This window comes from Heterocephalus glaber, unplaced genomic scaffold, assembly GCF_053883595.1.
Source record: "Heterocephalus glaber isolate CG9 unplaced genomic scaffold, H.glaber_assembly_v1.0 deba00001442, whole genome shotgun sequence".
NCBI classification, from domain to species: Eukaryota; Metazoa; Chordata; class Mammalia; order Rodentia; family Bathyergidae; genus Heterocephalus; species Heterocephalus glaber.
Genome location: NW_028258296.1, coordinates 43,907,783 through 43,930,432, shown reverse-complemented (window position 1 = coordinate 43,930,432; position 22,650 = coordinate 43,907,783). Strand labels below are relative to the sequence as shown.

At 43.9% G+C, this 22,650-nt stretch overlaps 1 protein-coding gene across 6 annotated transcripts; it reads left to right on the top strand.

Annotated features, from left to right (window-relative positions):
* The first annotated feature begins 109 nt into the window (after positions 1-109).
* On the top strand, positions 110-22,650 carry Mybphl (myosin binding protein H like). Of its 6 annotated transcripts, none has more exons than XM_087213232.1 (9): positions 110-2,818; positions 15,053-15,141; positions 15,661-15,856; positions 16,074-16,213; positions 16,323-16,482; positions 16,592-16,728; positions 17,947-18,133; positions 19,131-19,173; positions 21,442-22,650. In XM_087213232.1, exons 1-8 carry the CDS (start codon positions 2,674-2,676, stop codon positions 19,139-19,141), a joined length of 1,065 nt encoding a protein of 354 aa, XP_087069358.1. In that variant the 5' UTR covers positions 110-2,673; the 3' UTR covers positions 19,142-19,173; positions 21,442-22,650. The 6 variants fall into 6 exon arrangements, with proteins under 6 accessions (XP_087069358.1, XP_087069357.1, XP_087069356.1 ...); XM_087213231.1 differs by having other exon boundaries at positions 21,438-22,650; XM_087213230.1 differs by having other exon boundaries at positions 21,022-22,650.

The following is a 22,650-nucleotide window of genomic DNA, read 5'->3' as shown; positions in this document are numbered from 1 at the left end:
CCAGGCTTCTAGCTTTGAAAAATCAAACCCCAGGGACCCATAAAGAAGCCATTTAGAGAGTCAGGACCGTGCATTTCTACAATGAAAAATATTAGATAATCTGTGTTGAAAATGACTCCCCATAAATTATCTGATTTTTTTTGTTCTCCATTATCTTGTTCTTTATGTTCATAAAGATCTACCTCTCCTGGCATTTATTCTCACCTTCAGAAACTCCAGCAGACCTGCCTACATACCTAGGCTTTCTCTTGCTACTCTCTTCCTTCTCAATACACCAAGTATCTTTACTGTCCTGAATTGTGTTCCTTGTGGCAGGCTTGACAAATGACAGCATTAAAATTTAACCTTCATAGCTTTTAACCTTCATGGTCTACTCCTTTTAGATTTTTCTTGCTGCACTTATTCACGGTCCTTCAAAGAGCAGCAGCTTTCTTCTCTTCCAAGTGTTGCCTGTAGGAGACTTCCTGCCCACCTGCCTAGAGCCTTTAGCCATTCTGCTCTGCTGTTCTGGGCCATTATTTCCATTTAATGCTGCAGCACCTTGGTCTGGAGATGACAGGGCAAAGCCCTTATTCTTAAAGAGACCACCCTCTGGTGGGAGAGTACCTACCCCACAGGATTATCTATGGCAGTTTTTGTTTAAAGAATTTTAACATAGGGCCAGGAATTTTGCTCAGTGGTTCTGCCACCTGCCTCACAAGCAGAGGACCTGAGTTCGATCCCTGGTACCAAAGAAATAAAAAAGCTAACATAATGTTCTAAGATTTACAATGTTCAGAACCAATAGGTTGCTTTCTTAAAAGTGCAGATTCCTGGATTCTAGCCCAGACCTACTGAATTAAGACTTTACAATGGGAAGACCCAAGAAATCTGCATCTTACCTTCCTTGCAACAAAGGTCTAAGACTGAAAGTTTGGTCCAATCCAATTTCCTCACCAAAACAGGGTTGAGTGTAGTATGACAAGGGGATCCCCTCAAATGACAATTACTCATACTTCTAGGGGATTTGGCTGGGTCAGACAAGAGAAATAGGTCAGGGAGACCATCGTATTAGTTCTGAGAGGCAGAAATCTAGCCTTTTACCAATCAAACGAGACCCAGAAGTCAACCTACTCAGCTGCCCTTTTCTGCCATCCCAGGGCCTGACAAATATGTTCCTGACTCTGCAGTATATCTATAGGTTGTCCTAGACCATAGACCCTATGTAGATTACAAAGGGGCTGGGCTTCTGTCACTCCAAGATAATAACAAAGGCTCCAGGAATCTACTGACTGCACCCCCAAGTTGGGAGCGAGAATAAGTAAGGAGCCCATGCATTCTACAACACTGATCCCCCCCACCGCACCCATGGAAAAAAGGGCATGGGGGAGGGAAATATGGGCACCCTGCTTCCACTCAACTTTGCTGTGACCCTAAAACTGCTTTAAAAGTATATTTTTTAAAAAAAATACAGAGGAGATGCTGACTTCTGGAGACAGGAAAGTGGGAATATGACAGGAAACCAAATAATTTGGATGGAGTATAAGACACATGTAGAACAAGGGTTGGGTACACCAGGAAACCATATGGGCCTTTAGTGCATAACTAGCACCTACTATGGGCTGGCCACTTTCCTGTATTTTATCATTGTATCCTCTATGATCATGACATCAGCGTCCCTTGATTCATACATAGAACTGTGGCTCAGAGCACCAGCTGGTGACTGAGTGGTACAGCCAGAAGTGGTACAGCAGAGCTCTCTTCCCTCCACCCCTGCTGCCTCCCACTTCATTTATGCTGTATCTCAGGAAGGGAGCCATTGACAGCTTTCAAAGGGAGAAATGATGGCCTGACCTAAAAATAGCTTCCATTTATCAGGCACTTTGTCAGCTACACTCTACTAAGCGCTTTACAGAGATTACCTCTTTTAATCCTCACAATAACCTTATGGTTATTATTATCTCCATTTTACAGATGAAAATACAGACTTAAGAGACTAAGGGCTGGGGATATAGCTCAATAGTAGAACACTTGTCTAGCATGCTGTGTTCAACCTCCAGCATGAAAGAGAGAGACTGTTGTGTTGGAAGTCACACAGGTAGGTGTCACAAAGCCCATATACAGTCCAGGTAGTCTGACCACAGGGTGCAGACTCTACCCACCAGTGCAGGCACTGCCTTTGAAGGGTGATGTTACAAAGAGAGTGAGCAGAGGGATTGAAGCAGGTCCTGAAGGTCAAAGTAGTGAGACACTACTGAATGTGGGAGCAGCTAAAGGTGTGCCTGTGAATCAGCGGATCTTGGGATCTGAATGCCTTTCTGGATGAGCCAGAGGTCAGGAGCTGAGATGTCACCTGGTCCTCCCAACAGAAGCCAGAGGTCCCTTTTGGATGTTCTGTGCTCAAGCTCTTTCCTCCCTCCCTAGCACTGTGAGGGGTGTCATCTCTCTCCCAAGATAACAGAGCCACCTCGGCCCTCTTCCTGTGGCTATTCTGGGCTTCTCTCTGATCCTCCTCTCTTCCCCTAACCCATACTTCACCCTTCTGCTGGGGGTAGGTAGGTGGGGAAAAACCAGCCCACTTACATAAGCCTGTGGCTGGGACCCCAGAGGCCAGTCTGCAGAGCAGGTGCTCAGCCCCTCCCTCACCAACAGTGACAGTCGTCTGCTGGAGCCCAGCCTCTGGGTTGGCCCAACATGGAGTCAGCCACAACTCCAGAGGTGGCCTTAGGCTCCAAGCTGAAAGTGGAAGAAGCCCGCCCAGCCGATGCTGAAGGACCTCGGGTTTCACCTCAGCAGGGGCCGTGCAGCCCCACTCCCCAGCTCCTGCCTCAAATAGAAGGTGACTCACGGCTGTTGGTGAGGGGTGGGGGCCAGGTAGTAGGAGTTGGAGGGGGTCTTTCCTACTGCCCTGACTATACTTCCTTAGGTTTTTGAAAAGCTTAACATCTTTTGGGGATCTGTACTTAGGATACAGGCTTATTCTCTGGAGACCCCGACCTCTTCCTTGAATTCTTACTTGCTGCTCAAGTGTCTTTGCTGTGTTTGGGCTTTTTAGCTAAGAAGCCAGTGAATGTAGTTTGTGGCACTTTACAGTGACTAAAAATGATATGTTGACATTTTTACCTTTAAAAGGTGTCTGTCACAGGGCTGGGAAGACCTGATATACTAATGACCAGTCAGGAAGGGCATGAGGGGTGAGACAGTGGCTGTCTGCTGTAGGAGAAGAGGGAATCCAAAAGCTGTTGGCACTGGGAGGCTATCAAACAGCAGTGACACTCAGCTGCTCCCTGGGCAGTATCACGGCACTGGGACCCACTCCGACACCTCCACTGGCTCCCATAGGAAAATCCTGGCCTCTCAAGTTGGAGAAGTGGAGCCCTTCTGGGATGAGCTAGATTTCCCTTTCATGATGGTCTCAGCAAAAAGGTATTCTGAAGCCAGCAGGTGCTTGGTGCCTCTTCCAACCCCCACTGCCCTGTTGCCATCCCCAGCCCTAATTTTCCTGGCCAAGGCCTCCGTAGCTCACCTGGCAGCCCCCAGGAGCCAAGAACAGGTAGTTCACTTGCTGCACGTGGTTCAGCACACCAGAGAGAGAAGGTAGAAGCCAGCTCCTCCCTCCTGCATGATAATTTTCAGAAGCAGCCACAGGGCTATAATGAATGTGTACTAGAGCTGCTAAAAGAACTAGCTTTCAGCACTTGAAGTCTTAAGTGCAAACCATGCAAAGACCACAAACGAGAGACCCATGGATTCCCAGGGTGTGTAGGAGGAAAAGAGGCATTCTGGACTTGAAGGCTACAATCTGGGTTCCATTCCCAGTGCTGCCTCTAACAGATCTGTGACCTTAGACAAGTCAATTAACTGCTCAGTTTCAGTTTCCTTTCTGTAAAATAGTGATTGAGAAACATCTACCTAGTAGGGTAGTTGAAAGGATTGCTGAGATAACCCAAAGTCCCTTGAAAGAGGCTAAACCAAAACACGAATAGATAATACTTCCAAGTCAGGGACAAAAGCCAAAAGTTCTACCTCCAAACAGGGTCATGTGAAAAAGCTCTCTATCTTTTGTCATCCTAATGGAAGATACTGGGTTTGTAAAAGTCACTGGAATGTCAAGGACAGAGAGTTGGTCGAGTTCATCCCATTTGAAGAAGAGCTGCGAGGAGCAGAAGTTGTTGTGAACATATCAAGGTGAGGTGATTGAGGCAGAATACCAATTTCTTCTTCTAGAATGAGCAGAGAATAGGTCCCAGGCAGAGAGTGAGACCAGGACTGCTGACTCCCCATCTCTCTCTGCTGGTCTCCCCAAAGCCCTGGGGCAGCACTCACCTCGCCCAGGCTCTGCTCTCAGTTTCAGGGTGTGACCGTGATGGGAGCAGCTAGCCTTGACAGCCCCTGGCCACCTGGAGCCCTCTGTCTTCGTGTGTGGCAGCAATGTACACTACAGGCCTCAGGGCCACCAGGCGGTGGCTCAACTGAGTCGTATCCCAGAGGTGACTGGTAAGGACAGTCTTTGACACTCTGATTGACCAATTGAATGACTGATGCATTGATTGATTGATGTCTTTTGAACAGGGTCTCATTCTGTAGTTCAGGCTGACCCTGAACTCACTATGTAGCCCAGGCTGACCTCAAACCCATAGCAATCCTCCTCCCTCAGCCTCCCCAGCTCTGGGATTACAGGCATGTGCCACCTCAGCCAGCAACACTTTGTAAAGTATGTGTCCATCTGTTAGCTTCTTGGAAAAAGAAGACAAATTCAAGTCCTAGCTCTGTTCTGCCACCCTCTAAGCTGATCAATCCACCTCTCTGGGCTCCATGTTTCTCCATCTGTAAACTGAAAAGTTGACCTAAATCTGTATCTTAACCTTTTTAATGGCTGTGGGCTGCTATGAAAACTTTGGACTTTCACCCCAGGAAAAACACACCAAAAAAGTTCAGGGAGTCCTCAGAGCCTCTGATGTCCATCCAAAGATTCTTCAAGATGCCAGGCACCTGGACCAGATAGCCTCTAAGTTCTCTGTGAGCTCCAAAGACTTTCTTCTTCCTAATTCTCCTCTTACTCATAAAGGGCTCTGGGTCTGAGATGGGCACTACGATGAGCAGTGAGAGTTTGAGAAATTTGCAAGATCAAAATAAACTGCCACCAACCAACAATAAACCTTCAGTAGAGCAAGCCTACTTAATGTCTAAACAAGCAGGACTAGGTGGCCACCACTGGTAACCAGTTCTTTGCTCAGCACAACACTCAGGCACTGTGTCCTGCTTGGCAGGGGCCAGAGGGTGCTTCTAAAACAGTGAGAGGTTACATCCCTGACATGGAGAAGATGAGACCCTGAGACAGAAGAGGGGGTGCCCAGCTACTGGTTTTAGCAAAATCGCTTCCCATCTTCCAATCTGAACTGTTCTGCATCTTCCAGGCATAGGAAGGTGAATCTCAACCCTGCGAACAAGTTTTTCCTTCCTCCCTCCTTTCCTTCCTTTCTTCTGTCTCTTTTCTTTCCATATTTATTTTTATACCTATTATGTGCCAGGTAATGTTCTAGGTACCAGAGTTACAGAAATGTACAAAATAGGCAAGAATTATCACCCTTGGAGAGGCTATATTCTACTGGAGAGAGACAATAAATAAACAAGTAAAAAGTATGTCAGATGGTGATAAATGCTATGCCAAAAATAACGCAGGCAAAGGGATAGAAAGTTCTGGGGACTAGAAGCATGCAAGCTTCCTGTTTCAAACAGGACATCAGTGAAAGCCTCACTAAGAAGGTGGTATTTGAACAGCAGTGTAACAGAGGTGAAGGAGCAATACACAAGCACAACAAATGCGAAGACCCTGAAACAGAGGTGACCTTTCTGGGTTGGAGCCACTGTGGCTGCAGCCCAGTGAGGGAGACAGTGGTAAGATTGGGGCAGAGAGTTAATAGGGCCATTGTGAAGAGTTGGATTTGACTCAGAGACAGATGGGCAACCAGTGCAGAGTTTCAAGTCAGGACTGACGTGATCAGATACAGGTTTTAGGGATTTTTCTGGTTACTGTGCTAAGAATAAATGTTAAGTAGGTCTGAGACACTAGCAAAATCAACATAGAAGGAGAAAGGTTGAGGGGGTTTTAGAAGAGGAAGGTGTGCACCAGTCACCCAAAAGAACATGACGTCAAGTGAACTTGGGAAGTCTAATAGAATTGTCAGGGTCCATTGGGAGGCAGTGTTCACTGTTACTGGCCATGCAGTTTGAGCTGGCACCCTATGGTATGCCATGTGTGTCTCTGCTTATGCAGCACTGAGGGGGTGGAAACTTTAAGCAGAGTTGGGTATTCCAGGAGGATGCAATAAAGTGAAAAAGCATTAAGGAATTTGAGTATGCAAGAGAACATCATAATGACCATAGACTCCAAGTTGGATGGGAAAGGAAATGATAACATGGGAGATAAACTAGATAGTGGAAGAGAGGGAGAATCAAAGACATCAGTGGTGCTAAAAAAATTGCTGATGCTGCAGCATTAGAGGAAATCAGCTAAAGGAATAGAGATTGCATTAGGTGGGGTTGATGAAACAAATCTCAGAAATAATAGATTTTTTTTTTAACATCTAAGAACTGAAAACAAGTGTGCCTCTTCAGTGGATAGTTCTCCATGCAGCAATTTAGGGACATGGATTTTTTTTCTGTGGTAGGTTTGCCATTCCTAAAGGTACTGTGATTGTCTGCATACAGAGAGCAGAAGGGGAACATAAAGTACTTACTTCTTAGAGTCCTTGGCCCAGAAATGATTCCCACCATTTCCACTCATTGTCCATTATTAAGAACTAGTTTCCTGTTCTACAGCAAGGGGGATGGGAAATGTGCCCAGCTGGGCAGCTACTGTACTTCTCAAAAATGACTACTCTTTGGAAGGGAGAAGATCAGTTTTGGTGGACAGTTAGCTGACTGTTATAAAGGCAGTGAGGGGGTGGGATGCTTCCAATTCAGATCACAGAGGGGCTGCAGTTTCTGGAGTAGAGAATGACCATTGGGTCCGGTGGCTAACAGGACAAAGGCAATGGCAGACCAGAATGTGAGAGGGCATGCAGAGGTTGGAAGAAAGCATTGAAATCACTAGGAAGGAGGACTACAGCAGAGTTGGAGATACAGGCAGTAAGCCAGGACTAAAACCACCAACCATGAGGGCAAGACTAATGGTGGGGCTTGAGGGTAGAAGTAGCAGAGTCTTTCTCTCAGAGAATGTTCCCTGTTTCTCTGCCTCTTATTTTTCTGACCTTCATGATCTTCGAGGAGATGCCACTCTTGTCCTTCACAAGATTCTTCTGAGATCACCACACTCCTTTCTCATCACAGTCCTTCAGACAGTTTTCCAAGGCCAAGACCACATCCTAGACATTTACAAATGTTTCTCTAAAAAATGCTGGTACTTCTGGGATCCCTGGAAATGTTGAGTTTCAAAGCTACAGCTGGTCTTGGGCATTGTCCTTTTTTTTTTTTTTTTTTTTTGGTACCAGGGATGGAACTCAAGTCCTTGCGCTTGTGAGGCAGGCAGTGGAACCACTCAGCCAAATCCCTGGCCCTATTGTCCTTTTTTGGTAACCATATTCTCATACAGGCACGTGTTTGTGTATTTGCACACACTCATACAAACAGACATACACCTCCAACATGTCTGACTTCCTTCTTCACTCTCAGGCCATAGTCAATAACATCAGTCTGAATGACATGGCCTTTGGGAACTGCTGGAGGAAAGTCTCTAACCATTTGAAAAGAAATTATGAAGCTCAATCCCTGGTACCAAAAAAAAAAAAGAAAAAGAAATTATGAGAGGGTATTTATCAATTATTAACAATTATTACCCATGGGAATAGAATAATAAAATCCACATAAATTTCAGCAGAATGAAATTAGAAAAATTAGGAATTTTCTAGTCAGGAGGAGTCAAGATCTTTGGACTTGAAATTATCTTCTCTAATAATTGTTGAGGACAAATTAGACAACATTCTGTCTGAGAGAAAAAGAGTGCTGAGAGCAACACACCTCAGAAGTCAATGGCTCTCAAAGGACTTTTCAAAATGCCTTTTCCCCCAAGACTGTGTGAAGGCAGAAAACCAAACTGTGTCTATCACAGACCTAGTCTGGAAAACTGGGGCTCTGGGCTTTGGCTCATATCCCCCTGGCATCTGAATAGGAGACAGACCTTGGGTGTCAGAGGAAGCTATGCCTCCCCAAGGTCAGTATGATTTACACCTAGTTTGACTGTGGATGTGTGAAAAGGGATGCCTCAGTGAGCCCTCATGTTAACATTCTGAACTAAGGGTCAGATTGCTGCCTGGGTTAAGTTAGGAAGCGACTGGAGAACTTGCTGCTGAACAGGCATCTAGAGCTCTCAAACCCTCTTCTGCACCTCAGGTACTCTGTGGGCTGTGTCACCTGCAACCCCATCCTCTGCCCCCGTGGTGGCCTGGCTCCCTGCTGAGAGTAGAACCTTCTCCTACTCACCCTCTAAGAGCTAGAACACTCGGGTGACATCAGTTCCATTGACTTGTCTGGGAATCTCATTTATGAAGGACCAGAATGGGAGTCCTCCAGGGGGCAAACTCACTGCCTCCACTAGAGTCTTTCTCCCCAGCCCTGCCCCAACTGGGCTTCCCTTGAGATCTCAAAGACCCCTCTGCAAATCCTCCCCCACACTCCCACCAGAGCTTATGTTCTACACAAACTTATTCCATTCATTGTTCTCCTTAATTCAGGTGAAAGAATTTTCCAAGGTATTTTTCTAAGAAACAAAAGAAACACTAAGTGGAAACAAACATGTTCACTACACACACCTATCCATCAAAGTCTAGGCCCTCCTGAGGTCTGGGCAGAGTAGAGCTCATTGGCACATCTTTCAGGCCTAGGTGAAGGCCTGGATTCCTTCCTCACCTCAACCCTTTGCAGTCCTAGTCTAGACCTCTGCCTTCCCTCCCTTGCGTGCTCCTCCCTCCAGGTCACTGAAGGTCACATCAGAGCCCTGCCTCAGTGCCCAGCCATCAGGAGACACAGGAGTCAGTGAGTAGACAGATAGGACATGCTCAGAGAATGGGTCCTTCTGATAACAGTGCTAGATGGGAAGGCAAGTGTCTTGATGCCAGGCACAACTTCACAACTAGGCAGGAGGTTCCCAGAAAGTCAGTTGCTCTCTCTGAGCCTGTTTTCTCCCAGGCATCTCCTCGTCCTGGGTGTTCACTACAGTCCTGCATATCTCTGCCCATTCCTTTTGGCAGCACAAGAAAGAGCAGTCTTCTCTCCAGCCCTCTCCCCAGCAAGAATGAAGGGTTATTTCCCCACCTAACAGAGGGGAACCAAACTCAACAAGACCAGGGTTTGACCCCCTTTCCAATTACAGTCCTTTTTTCAAAAAACTCTCAACTCACATCCGCCTGTTTCCAACTCCTTGGTTGCTTGCCAAGATGGCCACAGGAGAGGAACTCATCATACAACACTTGCTCTGTTCTTCCCTCCCAACCCCCAACCCCCAACCCCCAAAGTCAGCAGAGGACACCAAGATCACCACCAGGACCACTGGGCAGCCTGTGGCTCTGCTGAGCAGTTCTCACTGAGAACATTCACCTCCCCGCCGGCACACAGGTCCTGAGGTATAGTCCAGCCCAGGTGAAAACAGGAAAAGCAACAAAAAACAAAACTAGAGAAATGAAATGGTACTGTGTATTTGTATTCATTTTTTAATTTTGTTGGTACATTTTAAATATACACAATGGTCACATTCATCATAGGGAATTTGTACCTGTACATAATATCTTCCTCTTCTTACTTACAAACATTTTGTTTCCATTTTTTTCCTGCTAGTCTTTTTTTTTTCTAGTTCCTTCCTTCTTTTGCCCCTCCCCCCTCCCTTGTTCCCCTTCCCATTTGAACATTTTCTTCCCATTTCCCAATATCTATTATACATTTTGGTCCTTATTTACACTTTTGGTTTCTTATACCCAGAGAAACAATGCAGTATTCAAATGCGTGTCTGATTTATTTCACTTAAGAGTATGATCTCAAGGTGCATCCAGTTAGCTAGAAATGTCTCAAGCTTATCCTTCTTTATGGCAGAGTAGTACTCCACTGCATTAAAAAAAACCACATCATCTTTATCCATTCATCGGTTGATGGACATTGGGCTGTTTCCAAGATTTAGCTATTACAAACTATGCTGCTATAAGCATGGGTGTGCATATATTACTGTAATATGATGCTTTTAATTCTTTCAGGAAGATACCAAGAATACCTGGGTCAAATGGAACCACCAGTTTTAGTTTTTTGAGGAATCTCCACACAGATTTCCAAGTGTTTGCACCAGTCTACACTACCACCAACATGGAGAAGGGTTCCTTTTTCCCCACAGCCCCACCAGCATTTGTTATTGGCTGATTTCTTGATAATAGCCATTTTTTCTGGAGTAAGATGAACTCTCAGCATTGTTTTAATTTTGCACCTCTGGAATGACCAGTGATGTTGAACATTTTTTCATATATTTAGTTTGTGTCTACTTCTTCATCTGAGAAGTGTCTACTCATTTCAAATGTCCATTTTTGGATTGGGTTTTTAAATTTGGGGAGTGTGGTTTTTTTAAAAAGTTCTTTATATGTTCTAGATATTTGTCCTTTATCTAGGGAAGGCCAGCAAAATTTTTTCCCATACTGTGGGTTGTCTCTTCACTCTGTTGTTGGTTTCTTTTGCTATGCAAAAGCTTTTTAGCTGGGTGTGGTGGCACACACCTATGGTCCCAGCACTCGGGAGGCTGAGGTAAGAAGAGTGCCAAGAGTTGGAGGCCAGGCTGGGCTACATAGTGAATTCAAGGCTACTCTGGATTACAGAGCAAGATCCTGTCTCCAAAAAAATACCAAAACAAAACAAAACAAAAAATTGTAAAGCTTTTTAATAAGATGAGATCCCAGTTTATTCCTTGTGATATTTCCTGTGCCATCAGAGTTTTGTTCATAAAGTCTTTGCCTACACCAGTGTCTTCAAGAGTTCTATCTATTCTCTCTTCTAGCAGATTTAGTGTTTCTGTTTTAATATTTAGATATTTGATCCTTTTTATTTTAGTGTAGTGCATAGTGAAAGATACTGGTCTAGTTTTAATCTTTGACAGGTGAAAGGCCAGTTTTTCCAGCACCATTTATTAAAAAGGCTATCTTTCTTCCAGTGAAGGTATTTGGCTCCTTTGTCAAAGATAAGGTGGCTAAGTGTGTTTGGAATTGTTTCTGCATCTTCTAATCAGTTCTATTGATCTTCGGGTTTGTTTTTTTGTCAGTAGCATACTGTTTTTATCACAGTAGCTTTGTAGTATAATTTCAAATCAGGGATTGTGATGTCCCACCTTGCCTTTGTTGCCCAGAATTGCTTTTACCATTCTAGGCCTCTTCTTTTTCCAAATGAATTTTAGGATTGTTTTCTCTAATTCTGTGAGATATGCTATTGGTATTTTGATCAGGATTGCATTAAATCTGTATAACAATTTTGGAAGTATGGCCATTTTCACTATTTTGATTCTTCCTACCCAAGAACAAGGAATATCCTTCCCTTTTCTAATAGCTGCTTTGATCTCCTTTTTCAGAGTACTGTAGTTTTCAACGTAGAGGGCTTTCACTTCCTTTGTTAGATTGATTCCTAGGTATTTTTTTTTTGGATGCTATTATGAGAGATGTTGTTTCCCTAATTCCTTTCTCAATAATATTATTAATTTTTGAGTGTTAACTTTGTATCTAGCTATGCTACTGAATTTGGTTATTAAATCTAGAAGTCCTTTGGTGGAGTTTTTGGGATCTTCTATGTAAAGTATCATGTCATCCACAGATAATGATAATTTAACTTCTTCCTTTCCTATTCTTATTCCTTTTATTTCTTTCTCTTGTCTAATTGCTCTGGCCAATGTTTCTAGAACTATATTGAATAAGAGTAGTGATAGTGCACATCCTTATCTTGTTCCTGATTTTAGAGGGAAAGCTTTCAGTTTTTGACCATTTAGTATGACATTGGCTATTGGTTTATTATAGATTTCTTTTGTCAGATTGAGATAAAGACCATCTATTCCAATTTTCAGTAAGTTTTTTTTTTTTATCATGAATGGGTGTTAGACATTGTCAAATGCTTTTTCTGCATCTTGAAATGATGGTTTTTGTCTTTAGCTCTGTGAATATAATGTATTACATTTATTGATTTGTATATGTTGAAGCATCCCTGGAATGAATCCTACTTGGTCATGGTGTATAATCTTGATGATTTGCTGCATTCTGTTTGCCAGTATCTTACTGAGGATTTCTGTGTCTATGTTCATTAAGAAGATTGGCCTATAGTTTTCTTTTTGGGTTGGATCCTTCTCTGGTTTTGGTATCTGGATAATGCTTGCTTCCAGAAATGAATTTGGGAGTATTACTTCCCTTTCAGTTTCATTAAAGAGTTTGAGAAGTAGCAGCAGTAGGTCTTCTGTAAATTTCTTGTAGAATTCAGCAGTGAATCCATTAGGACCTGGGCTTTTTTTGTGTCATTAGGTTTTTACTTACATCTTCAATTTCATTGGCTGATATTGGTTTATTTAGAATTTTTATATCTTCTTGATTCCACTTTGGTAATTCATATGTATCTAGGAATCTGTCTATTTCTTCTGTGTTTTCAATCTTATTAAAATGCAGTTTCTGGAAGTAGGTACGGATGATCTTCAGATATCTTCAGGATCTGTTGTTATGATTTCACCTTTTTCATTCCTAATTGCATGAATTTGAGTCTTTTGTTTCCTTTTTTGATAAGGTTGGCTAAGGTTTATCAATTTTATTTAATCTTTCAAAGAACCAACTCTTCAATTCATTGATTCTTTGTATTTTTTTCTTAGTCTCCATTGCATTAATTTCTGCTCTGATCTTTACAATTTTCTCCCTTGTGTGAATTTTAGGCTTGACTTGCTCTTTTATCTAGAAGCTTGGAGTTCAACATTAGGTTGTTTATTTGAGCTCACTTTGTTTTTCTGACATGGGAATTCACCGCTGTAATTTCCCTCATAGGACTGTTTTCACTGTGTCCCATAAAGTTCGGTACGTTGTATTGGCATTACGTTTAATTGTAGATACTGTCTAATTTCTCCTTTAATTTCATCTGTGAACCCTTGGTTGTTTAGGAGAGTGTTATTTAATTTTCATGTGTTTATGAAATTTTTGTGGTTTCTTTTACCATTGATTTCCAATTTCATTGCACTATAGTCTGATAATATGCATGAGATAATTTCAGTTCCTCTGCATTTACTTAAGCATGTTATATGAGTTAGTATGTGGTCTATTCTGGAAAACATCCCATGTGCAGCTGAGAAGAATGTGTATCCTGATGATGTTCATTTATAAAGGACAAGTGATCTTGGTATAGGAATGCAGGGACTTGCCTAGCAATTGAGGTCCATAAAGAAGATAGTAGGACCTCTGTTTATTTTATTTTATTTTATTTTTAAATTTAATTTTTTGGTACTGGGGATCAAACGCAGGACCTTGCACTTGCAAGGCAGGTGCAGTACCACTGAACTAAATCCCCGGCCCTGTTTATTTTATTTTAAATGTCATCACTTAAATCTTTGCTTTATATAGTGTACATCTTTATTGTTTCAGATTTTGTTTGTTTTATTGTTCTTTAGTTAATTGTCCAGGGCCAGGGATGTAGCCCAGTGGTTCCGCAGCCTGCCTCGCCTGCCTCGCCTGCCTTGCAAGGGCAAGGTCCCATGTTCAATCCCCAGTACCAAAAAACAAAAAGATAATTATCCAGACTGACCTTAAATTCATGATCCTCTGGTCACAGCTTCCCAGATGGCTGGGATTACAGACATGCACCACCACATCCAGCAGTAATTTACATATTTACACAGTTTAATCTATAAGTAAACATACTTGTGAATGCTCAGGAATGTATTTACAGGGAAATGTGCATTATCAAAAAGTTTGGAATCTGCTATCAAGTAGTCATGTTCTTTGCCACAGGAATGTACCAGGGGTGGAGTTTTTCCAACAGCTAGGAATGAATTTTGGCAGGGAAGCCTGAGTTGTTGGTGAGAACTGAAGCCTGTTACATTCTACTTAAGGCAACAGCAGCAGGGAACTGTCTTTGCTTGAGAAGGGAAGAAACAGCAGTCCTAGGAAAAGCCTGGAAAGTGGTATCTGTCTCCCAGGCCCCCCAGGGAACCCTGGCAGGATGTCTGTTGCAGCCAAGGTAGCCTGAGGAATCACTGAGAAGAGAGAAATGACACCTAGGCATTCTCAAAACCTCACATGAAGCATCTCCTGTCTTCATCTGGGAAGCAAATACATGCCATCCAATCTTCACTTCTCACTGGAACAAGCCTGGGAGCTCAAGGGAAAGTGAACGGTGGACTTAATCTTTCCCAGATTTGTACAAAGTGATCCTCCACCAACTGGAAGAATACCACACAGGTGCCAGGGAGCAGAGCTGCCACCAGAGGAAGGGCCCCAGACACTGGCTCCTTCTGTGATGACGTCAGTGCTGTCTCAGTAAGAGGCTGCTGGAGTCTCAGTGTTGACTCTGCCTGCAGAATGGAAAGCATTCTCCTAAGTCCACACAAACCGGAATGAATACTGCCTGCAAGCAGCCTTGATGCAAATAATGTTATTAAGGACCCATAGAAAAGGGTTGGTAAGATAAGCTATACAGACTGGACTGGTCTGTGCACAAACAGAAACAAAATCCCAGCTGATGGAAAGTTATGAATTAAAAGAAATAAACATCGGGCTCACATTTCCATGCTCTTTCTGCAGACTTCAACTCTTTCCTTCAGCCAGTTACTTATCCCTCAATACCAGCAAGACAATGGGACTGGGCTGGGAGTGTAGCTCAGTGGTAGAGCATTTTCCTATCATGTTTGAAGCTCTGGGTTCAATCTCTAGCACTACAAAAAATAATAGTAATAATGGAAGCAATCTTTGCACACCTAAGACAGAGGCTTCGTTTGGTGCAGGGTGCCTGAGCTACCACCCACAGAATGCAACTGGATAAAGTATCTACTTCTTCTGAATATTTATCTCCTGTTTTCTCTCTCTCCATCACTCAGAGCACCCCAAGATCCGGTTACCTTCAGCCCTGAGGCAGACCTACATCCGGAAGGTTGGAGACACAGTGAATCTACTAATCCCATTCCAGGTGATGAATCTAGCCCTCACTGGAACCAGAATCAGGTTTTGATTTGGAAACAAGTACCAAGAGTCCTACTAGCAGTGGGGTAGTCTTCCTGGCCTTGAATGGAAGGGGCCACATCACTAGAATTCTGAAGCTAAATGATCCATGCATACTGCACTCCTGAGGGTGGGCTTGGTTAAAGTCAGGTGTGCCCTGTGAGAGGCGATAAAACTAATCCCTGCCCTCCTGTCTGAAAGGTCTGGAAGTTCTCAGTTTGGGAGTTTGGATAGCTATTTAGTTGGTTCCAGCCCCTCTGGGTGTCCCTAATCTAAACTCTCAGAGGGCAGGAGACTCAAAGCCATCCCTTTTTCAACTGTTGCTGAAAGGAGGAAGTCCTCTGAAAGAGCCCACCAACCTCTAGATCAAGAAATTTTCAATTACAACTCAGGTTACCCTGTGGAGCTGGGGTGGATTTGACCCCTACTGCAACAGGGAAGCTCCGGAAAGCTGTCGGGCTCCTCAAGCCCTATCCCCATTCCTCAGGGTAAACCCAAACCTCAAGCCACCTGGACACATGACGGACATGCCTTGGACACCACTCGAGTGAGTGTGAGGAATGGGATACAAGACTCCATCCTCTTCATCCGAGAAGCTCAACGTGCTGACTCAGGCCGCTACCAACTCTGTGTGCAGCTGGGTGGACTAGAGGCCACTGTCACTGTTAACATCCTGGTGATCGGTAGGTTGGGGGGAGTGGGAGGTGAGGTGATCCCCAGGAGCTCCTCCTGCTGAAGAGGCACCATCAGAGGGTGCTGGGGGAGCTGGGGTGACATCCCCCCACTCTGAGTCTGGGCAAGAGTAGAGGTCTGGGAAAAGGATGGAGTCAGGGGCACTCTTGAAGTGATTTCAATACTTACCACTTGTACTGTGTCACTGCTGTGGCTTTGTTCTTTCAGAGAAGCCAGGCCCTCCGCAGAGTATTAAGTTGGTGGACGTTTGGGGCTCTAACGCTAACCTGGAATGGTCAGCTCCCCAGGATACAGGCAATACAGCACTCCAGGGATACACAGTGCAGAAGGCTGACACAAGATCTGGGGTGAGGCTCAGCTGGGAAGTTGGTGGGGAGGAATGGGGCATTCTGGACCAGGCATCTGGCAGCTCCACAAAACAAGCATCACATATGGTGTCTTCTGGGGTCCCTGCAGCTGTGGTTCACTGTGCTGGAACATTATCACCGCACCAGCTGCATTGTCTCTGACCTCATCGTGGGCAACTCCTATGCCTTTCGCGTCTTTGCTGAAAACCAGTGTGGACTCAGTGAAACAGCCCCTGTCACTGCCGACCTTGCTCACATCCAAAAAGCAGGTAAGGAAGGCATAGAGGACACATGCTGGGAAGAATTGGAGAAAAGGAGTTGAAGAGGTATGGGGATCTCAGATGCTATATCATATCATGGCCTCTCTTGTGCCTACAGCTACTGTTTACAAGACCAAGAGTTTTGTTCAGCGAGACTTCTCTGAACCCCCAAAGTTTACCCAGCCTCTGGCAGACTGCACTACAATCACTGGCTATGATACCCAGCTCTTCTGCTCTGTTCGAGCCTCTCCCAAGGTGAGTGGGGAACTGGGGGAGGAGTGCTGCTTCCTGCTCCTGTCCCATCCTAACTTTAGCCGTGTTGCAAAGCATTCTAATTTAATATCTACTGCTGTTGCCACCATCTGCCTCTTGAACAGCAAGTTATTTTGGAACAGTTAGGGCATTTGTAGTTCAAGCTGAGCTGATACAAATGTGTTTCCTTTTAGTACCTCACAAAGATACCACTTCCTGACCTGCTGCCATTGTATTGTTTATCTGGTAGGAGAGCTGAAGTCCTACTGGTTTCTCCTTACTCACCTACCCATACCTTTTCTGGGCAGGGCCATGCCCCTGCAAGCTGCCTAGCTGAGCCACTGCCTACTACTCTGAGTGAGGCTTTTGATTTATAATCTGGTCACCATATTCCACATCATTAACAAGATTTACCAACTACCTTTTGGATTCTGAGTGCTGTTCATACTACACGGAGGTAGCATCCTGGAAGGGGAATCTCAATAAGCCCACTCTACAAACTACTTTCTAACTAGAGGGAAAAAAACTACTCACAAGCCAACAATGGGTGCAGCATATGAATAGGTCTCAATACACATATATACAGTATATACATAAGACCCCAGGCATCAGCCTTTTATGATCCATGAAGGGTTGCTCAAGTAGTGAGAATAAAGTTATCACCTCTCTTTCAGTCAAGAATAACTTGATGGAAAGCTGGGGATTTAGCTCAGTGGCATAGCACCTGCCTGGCAAGGGCAAAGTCCTGAGTTCGATCCCTAGTACCAAAAAAAGAAAGGAATAACAGGCTGGGCATGGTGGCGCACACCTGTAATTCCAGCATTTGGGAGGCTGAGGCAGGAGGATTGCCAGGAGTTCGAGGCCAGCCTGAACTATATAGTAAGACCGTGTCTCAAAAAAAAAGAATAACTTGATGGAGAAGGGACAGTTTTAGGTGCTCTTTTCTTTCTTTCTTTCTTTCTTTTTGGTGCCGGGGATCAAACTCGGGTCCTTGTGCTTGCACAGCAGGCGGTGAAACCACTGAGCTAAATCCCCGGCCCCTAGGTGTTCTTTTCAACCAAGAGGATCTTGGAGGACTGTGGAAGGTACTAGAAGGGGAATCCCTTCTCATATCAGGAACAGGGAGTCCCTACAAATCTTGTAGGCAAAGAATCCCAAATGCTGAAGAAAAAGTAATTGGTCCTTACTTCCCTTTGCTACCTCTTCATCTTTATCTTCCAGCCCAAGATCATCTGGCTGAAGAACAAGATCAAAATCCAAGGCAACCCTAAATACAGAGCCCTCAGTCACCTGGGAATCTGCTCCCTAGAAATTCGAAAGCCTGGTCCCTTTGATGGAGGGATCTATACTTGCAAAGCAATTAATGCCCTGGGAGAGGCATCTGTAGACTGTCGGGTGGATGTGAAAGGTAAGGGCAGGAGGTGTCCTGGTGCCTTAGGCCATGGTCATCTTGCTCTGCTGATGGAAAAGTCAGCAGCTAGAGACACAGGCCAAGGTGGAGGAGGGCTTCCTTCTCCGGGCCCTCTTATTACCGTCAGAATATACTTCCATGTATTTGAGGAGCCATTTTTTATTATTTGTTTTGCTTCTCTCCATTATAATTCTGTAATATAGAAAGAATGGTTATTTCCATTTGCAAAGGAGAAACCTGAGGTACACAGAGGTAACTGGTTTACCCAAGGTTTCCAGTGTCAGTGAGATGAGGAGCTGGCCCAGTGGAAGAAGAGAGCCCAAGTCCGTTCCTCACTCAGATCCTTTTTCTTTAACCTATACAGTCTTTTAACTCAGTCTCAGAAAGCTACAGCTGTTTTCTCACTTTCTTTTACATTTTCTTCTGGTTTGAAAGTGATCACTTCCTCCTTACCTCTTTAAAGTAGCTATTCAGCCAGGTGTGGTGACCCATGCCAGTAATCCCAGCACCTGGGAGGCTGAGGGAGGATGCAAGTTTGAGGCCAATCTGGGCAACTCTGTGAGCTCAAGGCAAGCCTGGACTACATAGTAAGACCTTGTATCAAATCACAACAACAACAACAATAACAACAACAATAATAATTTATTCATTTATCCATTCCTAGCACCTTGTTTAAATCTCCTTTACTGCATTTAAGATATTGTTTTATAATTTTCTATTTATAGAGCAGTTTTACTATTTAACTATAAGCATGATGAGAGCAGGGGCAGTGTCCAGCCTTGTTTCTGACACACAATGGGCACTAAGTGTTTGTTGCATGGATGAGGAATGAATGGGCTTTTATATGTCCTATTTTTCTTTATGTATAGACTTCCTAACTATCACCACGGACTCCCCAAAGCTTAAACTAGAATATCCCTCTCTAATGCTCTGAAAGAAGGTTTCCCAGAGATTTCTGAGATGTTAACATTGAGAAATGTCTGCATTCTTGCAGCTCCTTATTGAGACAACTGACAAGGACCCAGTGCCTGAGAAAGGTAAGGAAAGAAGGACAGGGCATCTCAATAGATTATTGTTGTCCAATCTCGGACAGATATTCCTGAGCCTCTCAACTATATACCCCTTGGTGGCCACTTTTTAAAAAACTAATACTATTAGCCCTGTGGAGGGAATTTGTCATAGATGAAGTCTGATTTTGTCACATCGTTTATATGTCTGTACTCCCCAAGTTGGTCACAGGAATCAAACCTGATGGTCCTCTGAAGAAGGGTAAGAATTTCTACCTAATTGTGAGGGGTCCGTGGGAGGATGTGGGCAGGTACTGTGAGAAAAGATGTCAAGAGAATGGTTAAGAGTGAAGGAATAAGAGCTGGGGATTTAGCTCAGTGGCTCCATGCCTGCCTCGCAAGCACAAGGTCCTAAGTTCAATCCCTGGTACCAAAAAAAAAAAGAGTGAAGGAATAGACAAGAGTATTCACCACAGGGTACCAGAGTGAATAGGGACAGGATTAAGTATTTCTACCTCAGTTTTATAAAGGTAACTACAGATTAACTTGTTTATATTTTACATTTCACAGCACTTTAAATTTCATACATTCTTTCCTAAGAGAAGCATAGCACTTTTTTTTTTCTTTTTGAGACAGGGTCTCACTGTGTAGTCCAGGCTAGCCTCAAACTCACTATGTAGCTCAGGCTAGCCTCAAACTAGCGCCAATCCTCCTGTCTCAGCCTCCCAAGTGCTGGGATTATAGATGTGCACCACCACACCCGGATCACCATTTTTATTATATGTTAACAATAATTTAACATTTGATTAGGAGGTTCCCAAACAGCTCATTATTGGCCAAGGGCTGACAGATCATCATTTCGAATCTGGTAGCTCCTTCAAATTCTAAATGATTCACGGTAAAAAAAAAATGTGTTAAATTGATGAGTCAGATGGAGGAAAAAAGAAGCTTGTGAGAGAATGAAAGAGAGCTAGCTCTCAATGTCTCCTCTGCCTTGTAGCTCCTGGCTGAGGAAAACTGAGAATCAATTCAATCCCCTAAGCCATTTATTTAAGCCCATCTTTGATACAGGCAAATAAAAACCCTAAGAGATGCATTAAAAGCATAAATTCTCCTCAGGAGAGCTCACTCTGCCAGCTGGCTTGGGAAGACAGTTCTGTCCTCTCTGCTCACTCTGGGTTAGTGCTGTGTTGCATCGGTGCTCATGTTAGCTCCCCGCCCCCATCTCGGTACCCAGCGATGATGGGGACAGTAGTAAGTAATGAATCCATAGCACAGGACCGAGGGAGGGGCCATGAGGAAGGACAGCTCCGCATCCCACACATGCTCTTGCTGTTTGCTACGATGGCTACAACACACCCTCTCTTTTCAGGGTCCCTAGGAAGCCTACTTGGGACAAGACTGTATTCTTGACACACTTGAACACAATATCTGATTTGGAATAATCTAAATAAATGTGTGGATCCTCAGTGTATAAGTGTTCTGTTTAAGATGTTCCATATGGGGAAAACATTTAGAAAGTTGGAATCCTTTAGGCAAACTCTATGAAGTTCCAAGACCCTAAGGCTCCTCTTTCTCTTCCCATATCCACATTCTCTTCCATAGAGGCTCTTACACTGTCCTAGACAGTCTATGACAGAATGAATTCAACTCTACAGTAGGAGATGCTGGAAAGAGGAGAAAATGACTTGCTCTCTTCCTCTATGGGCTTTCCACTATAAGTGGTGGTAACAGGGTGCACATCCACCACAAAGCAGCAAACAGCAGAACACATACACACATACACACACATGCATACATAGCTAATTAAAGACATACCCCTAAGCCCTGAGGGCTGGAATGTGAGTTTCCCTTGCTTATATTTGTTTTCATTCTTAGAACAAATAAGACATTGAAGGCTGCTGGACATGGTGCCACATGCTGAAGCAGGAGGATCACAAGTTCAAACCCAGACTGGGCAACTTAGCCATTTAGAGGGACTCTATCCCAAAATAAAAAATAAAAAAGGCCTGGGGATATAATTCAGTATGAAAGTCTTGGGTTCAACCCCTCCCTTGAAAAAAGATACTGTGATGGGCTCTGCAAAAGTTGGCAACAGTTCATCCCATCCTTGTAGGGCCAGGCACTCCTCCCATCAAGAGCTGTGCTCTGTTTCCCCTTCTCCTGAGTCACGTGACTTCTGTGGCAAAAGTAACACCTAGCTCAGGTAATGCTGTAACAATTCCGGGTCTGGTGCAGGGGTGCAGTAGCTTTACTATTTAAGGTGTAATAGTTTTTTCTTTTGTTCTTGGAAGTCAGCTCTCATACAAAGACTCTCAGGCTCCATTACTGAATTATGACTGGCCACACAGGGGACATCAAAACACGAAAGACACCAAAGCATCTGACAGCCGGCACCATGGCGCCAGACACCCGGCCACATAAGATCCTTCAGGCCTGGTCAGGCCTAATCAACCTTGTGGACTTGAGACAACTTATCCCTGCAGAGCCCTCCCTATGTATAAAATCATGAACAAATGAATAGCTGCTGTTGTTTCAGGTCACTACTTTTGGAAGTGGTTTATTACATAATAATAGATAACTGTGGCTAAGGAACAGCTCAGTGATACAGAACTTACCTACCAAGCTCAAGTTAAGGCCCTAGGTTTGATCCTTCACATCGCAAAAATAAAACAAACATACAAGAAACTGAAACAGCCTTCTTTGCATCACATACTGAATTAAATGCTTTATCTCTTTTAATCTGTATTTTACAAATGAAGAAGTTGAAGTTCATAAATCTCCCAAGTCATGTAACTGGTAAGCAGCAGAGCTGGGATTTAACTCCAAGGCTTTTGTGTTTCCTCTCATCTCTTTCACCTAGTGGGTATGGGTTGGAATTATCAGTTTAAGAAAGAAAAATTTTTCCAGGCGACTATAAATATTAAGCAAGATTTTGAATAGGAAAGAGATGTGATTTGGTTAAGAAGAGTGCACAAAAGTTTTTTCTGTTCAGACCAAATGTCCAGTCTCAGTTGAGCCAAAGTGCCTTTCCCATGAGGAGGAGTTTCATGAGAACTAAGCCTGTGTCACAAGGCATCCACTGTATGTCATAAGTTAACTTCTTCCTATGCATCTAGGATGTTAATGAGATGGGAGATTAAGGTGTGGCAAACCGGCTGAGCAAGTGAGCATGACCTGTCAATAAGGGAGATCCATGAAATGCACAGAAAAGCAGTTCCCAAAGCCTTGCACCTGGGACCAATTAGAGGATGCTATCTTTAGTTCCTCCAGCAAGACGGAAGCAGGCTTTTGACAGGACAGCTTAGAGCTGATGTCAGCCGAGGAGTGGGTAGATAAAAAAAACAGCTGCCATTGAGCTCTTGGCCACTGTGTTCTTCCTTTCACAAGTGGCCCGCTCTCAGCCTGCAGAGGGTACTTCTTTTTCTACTTTTCATTGGCCCACATTTGCTCTTCAGAGCATGTTTCTTTTCCTACCTTTAATAAATATAATACTTTGCTACCTTT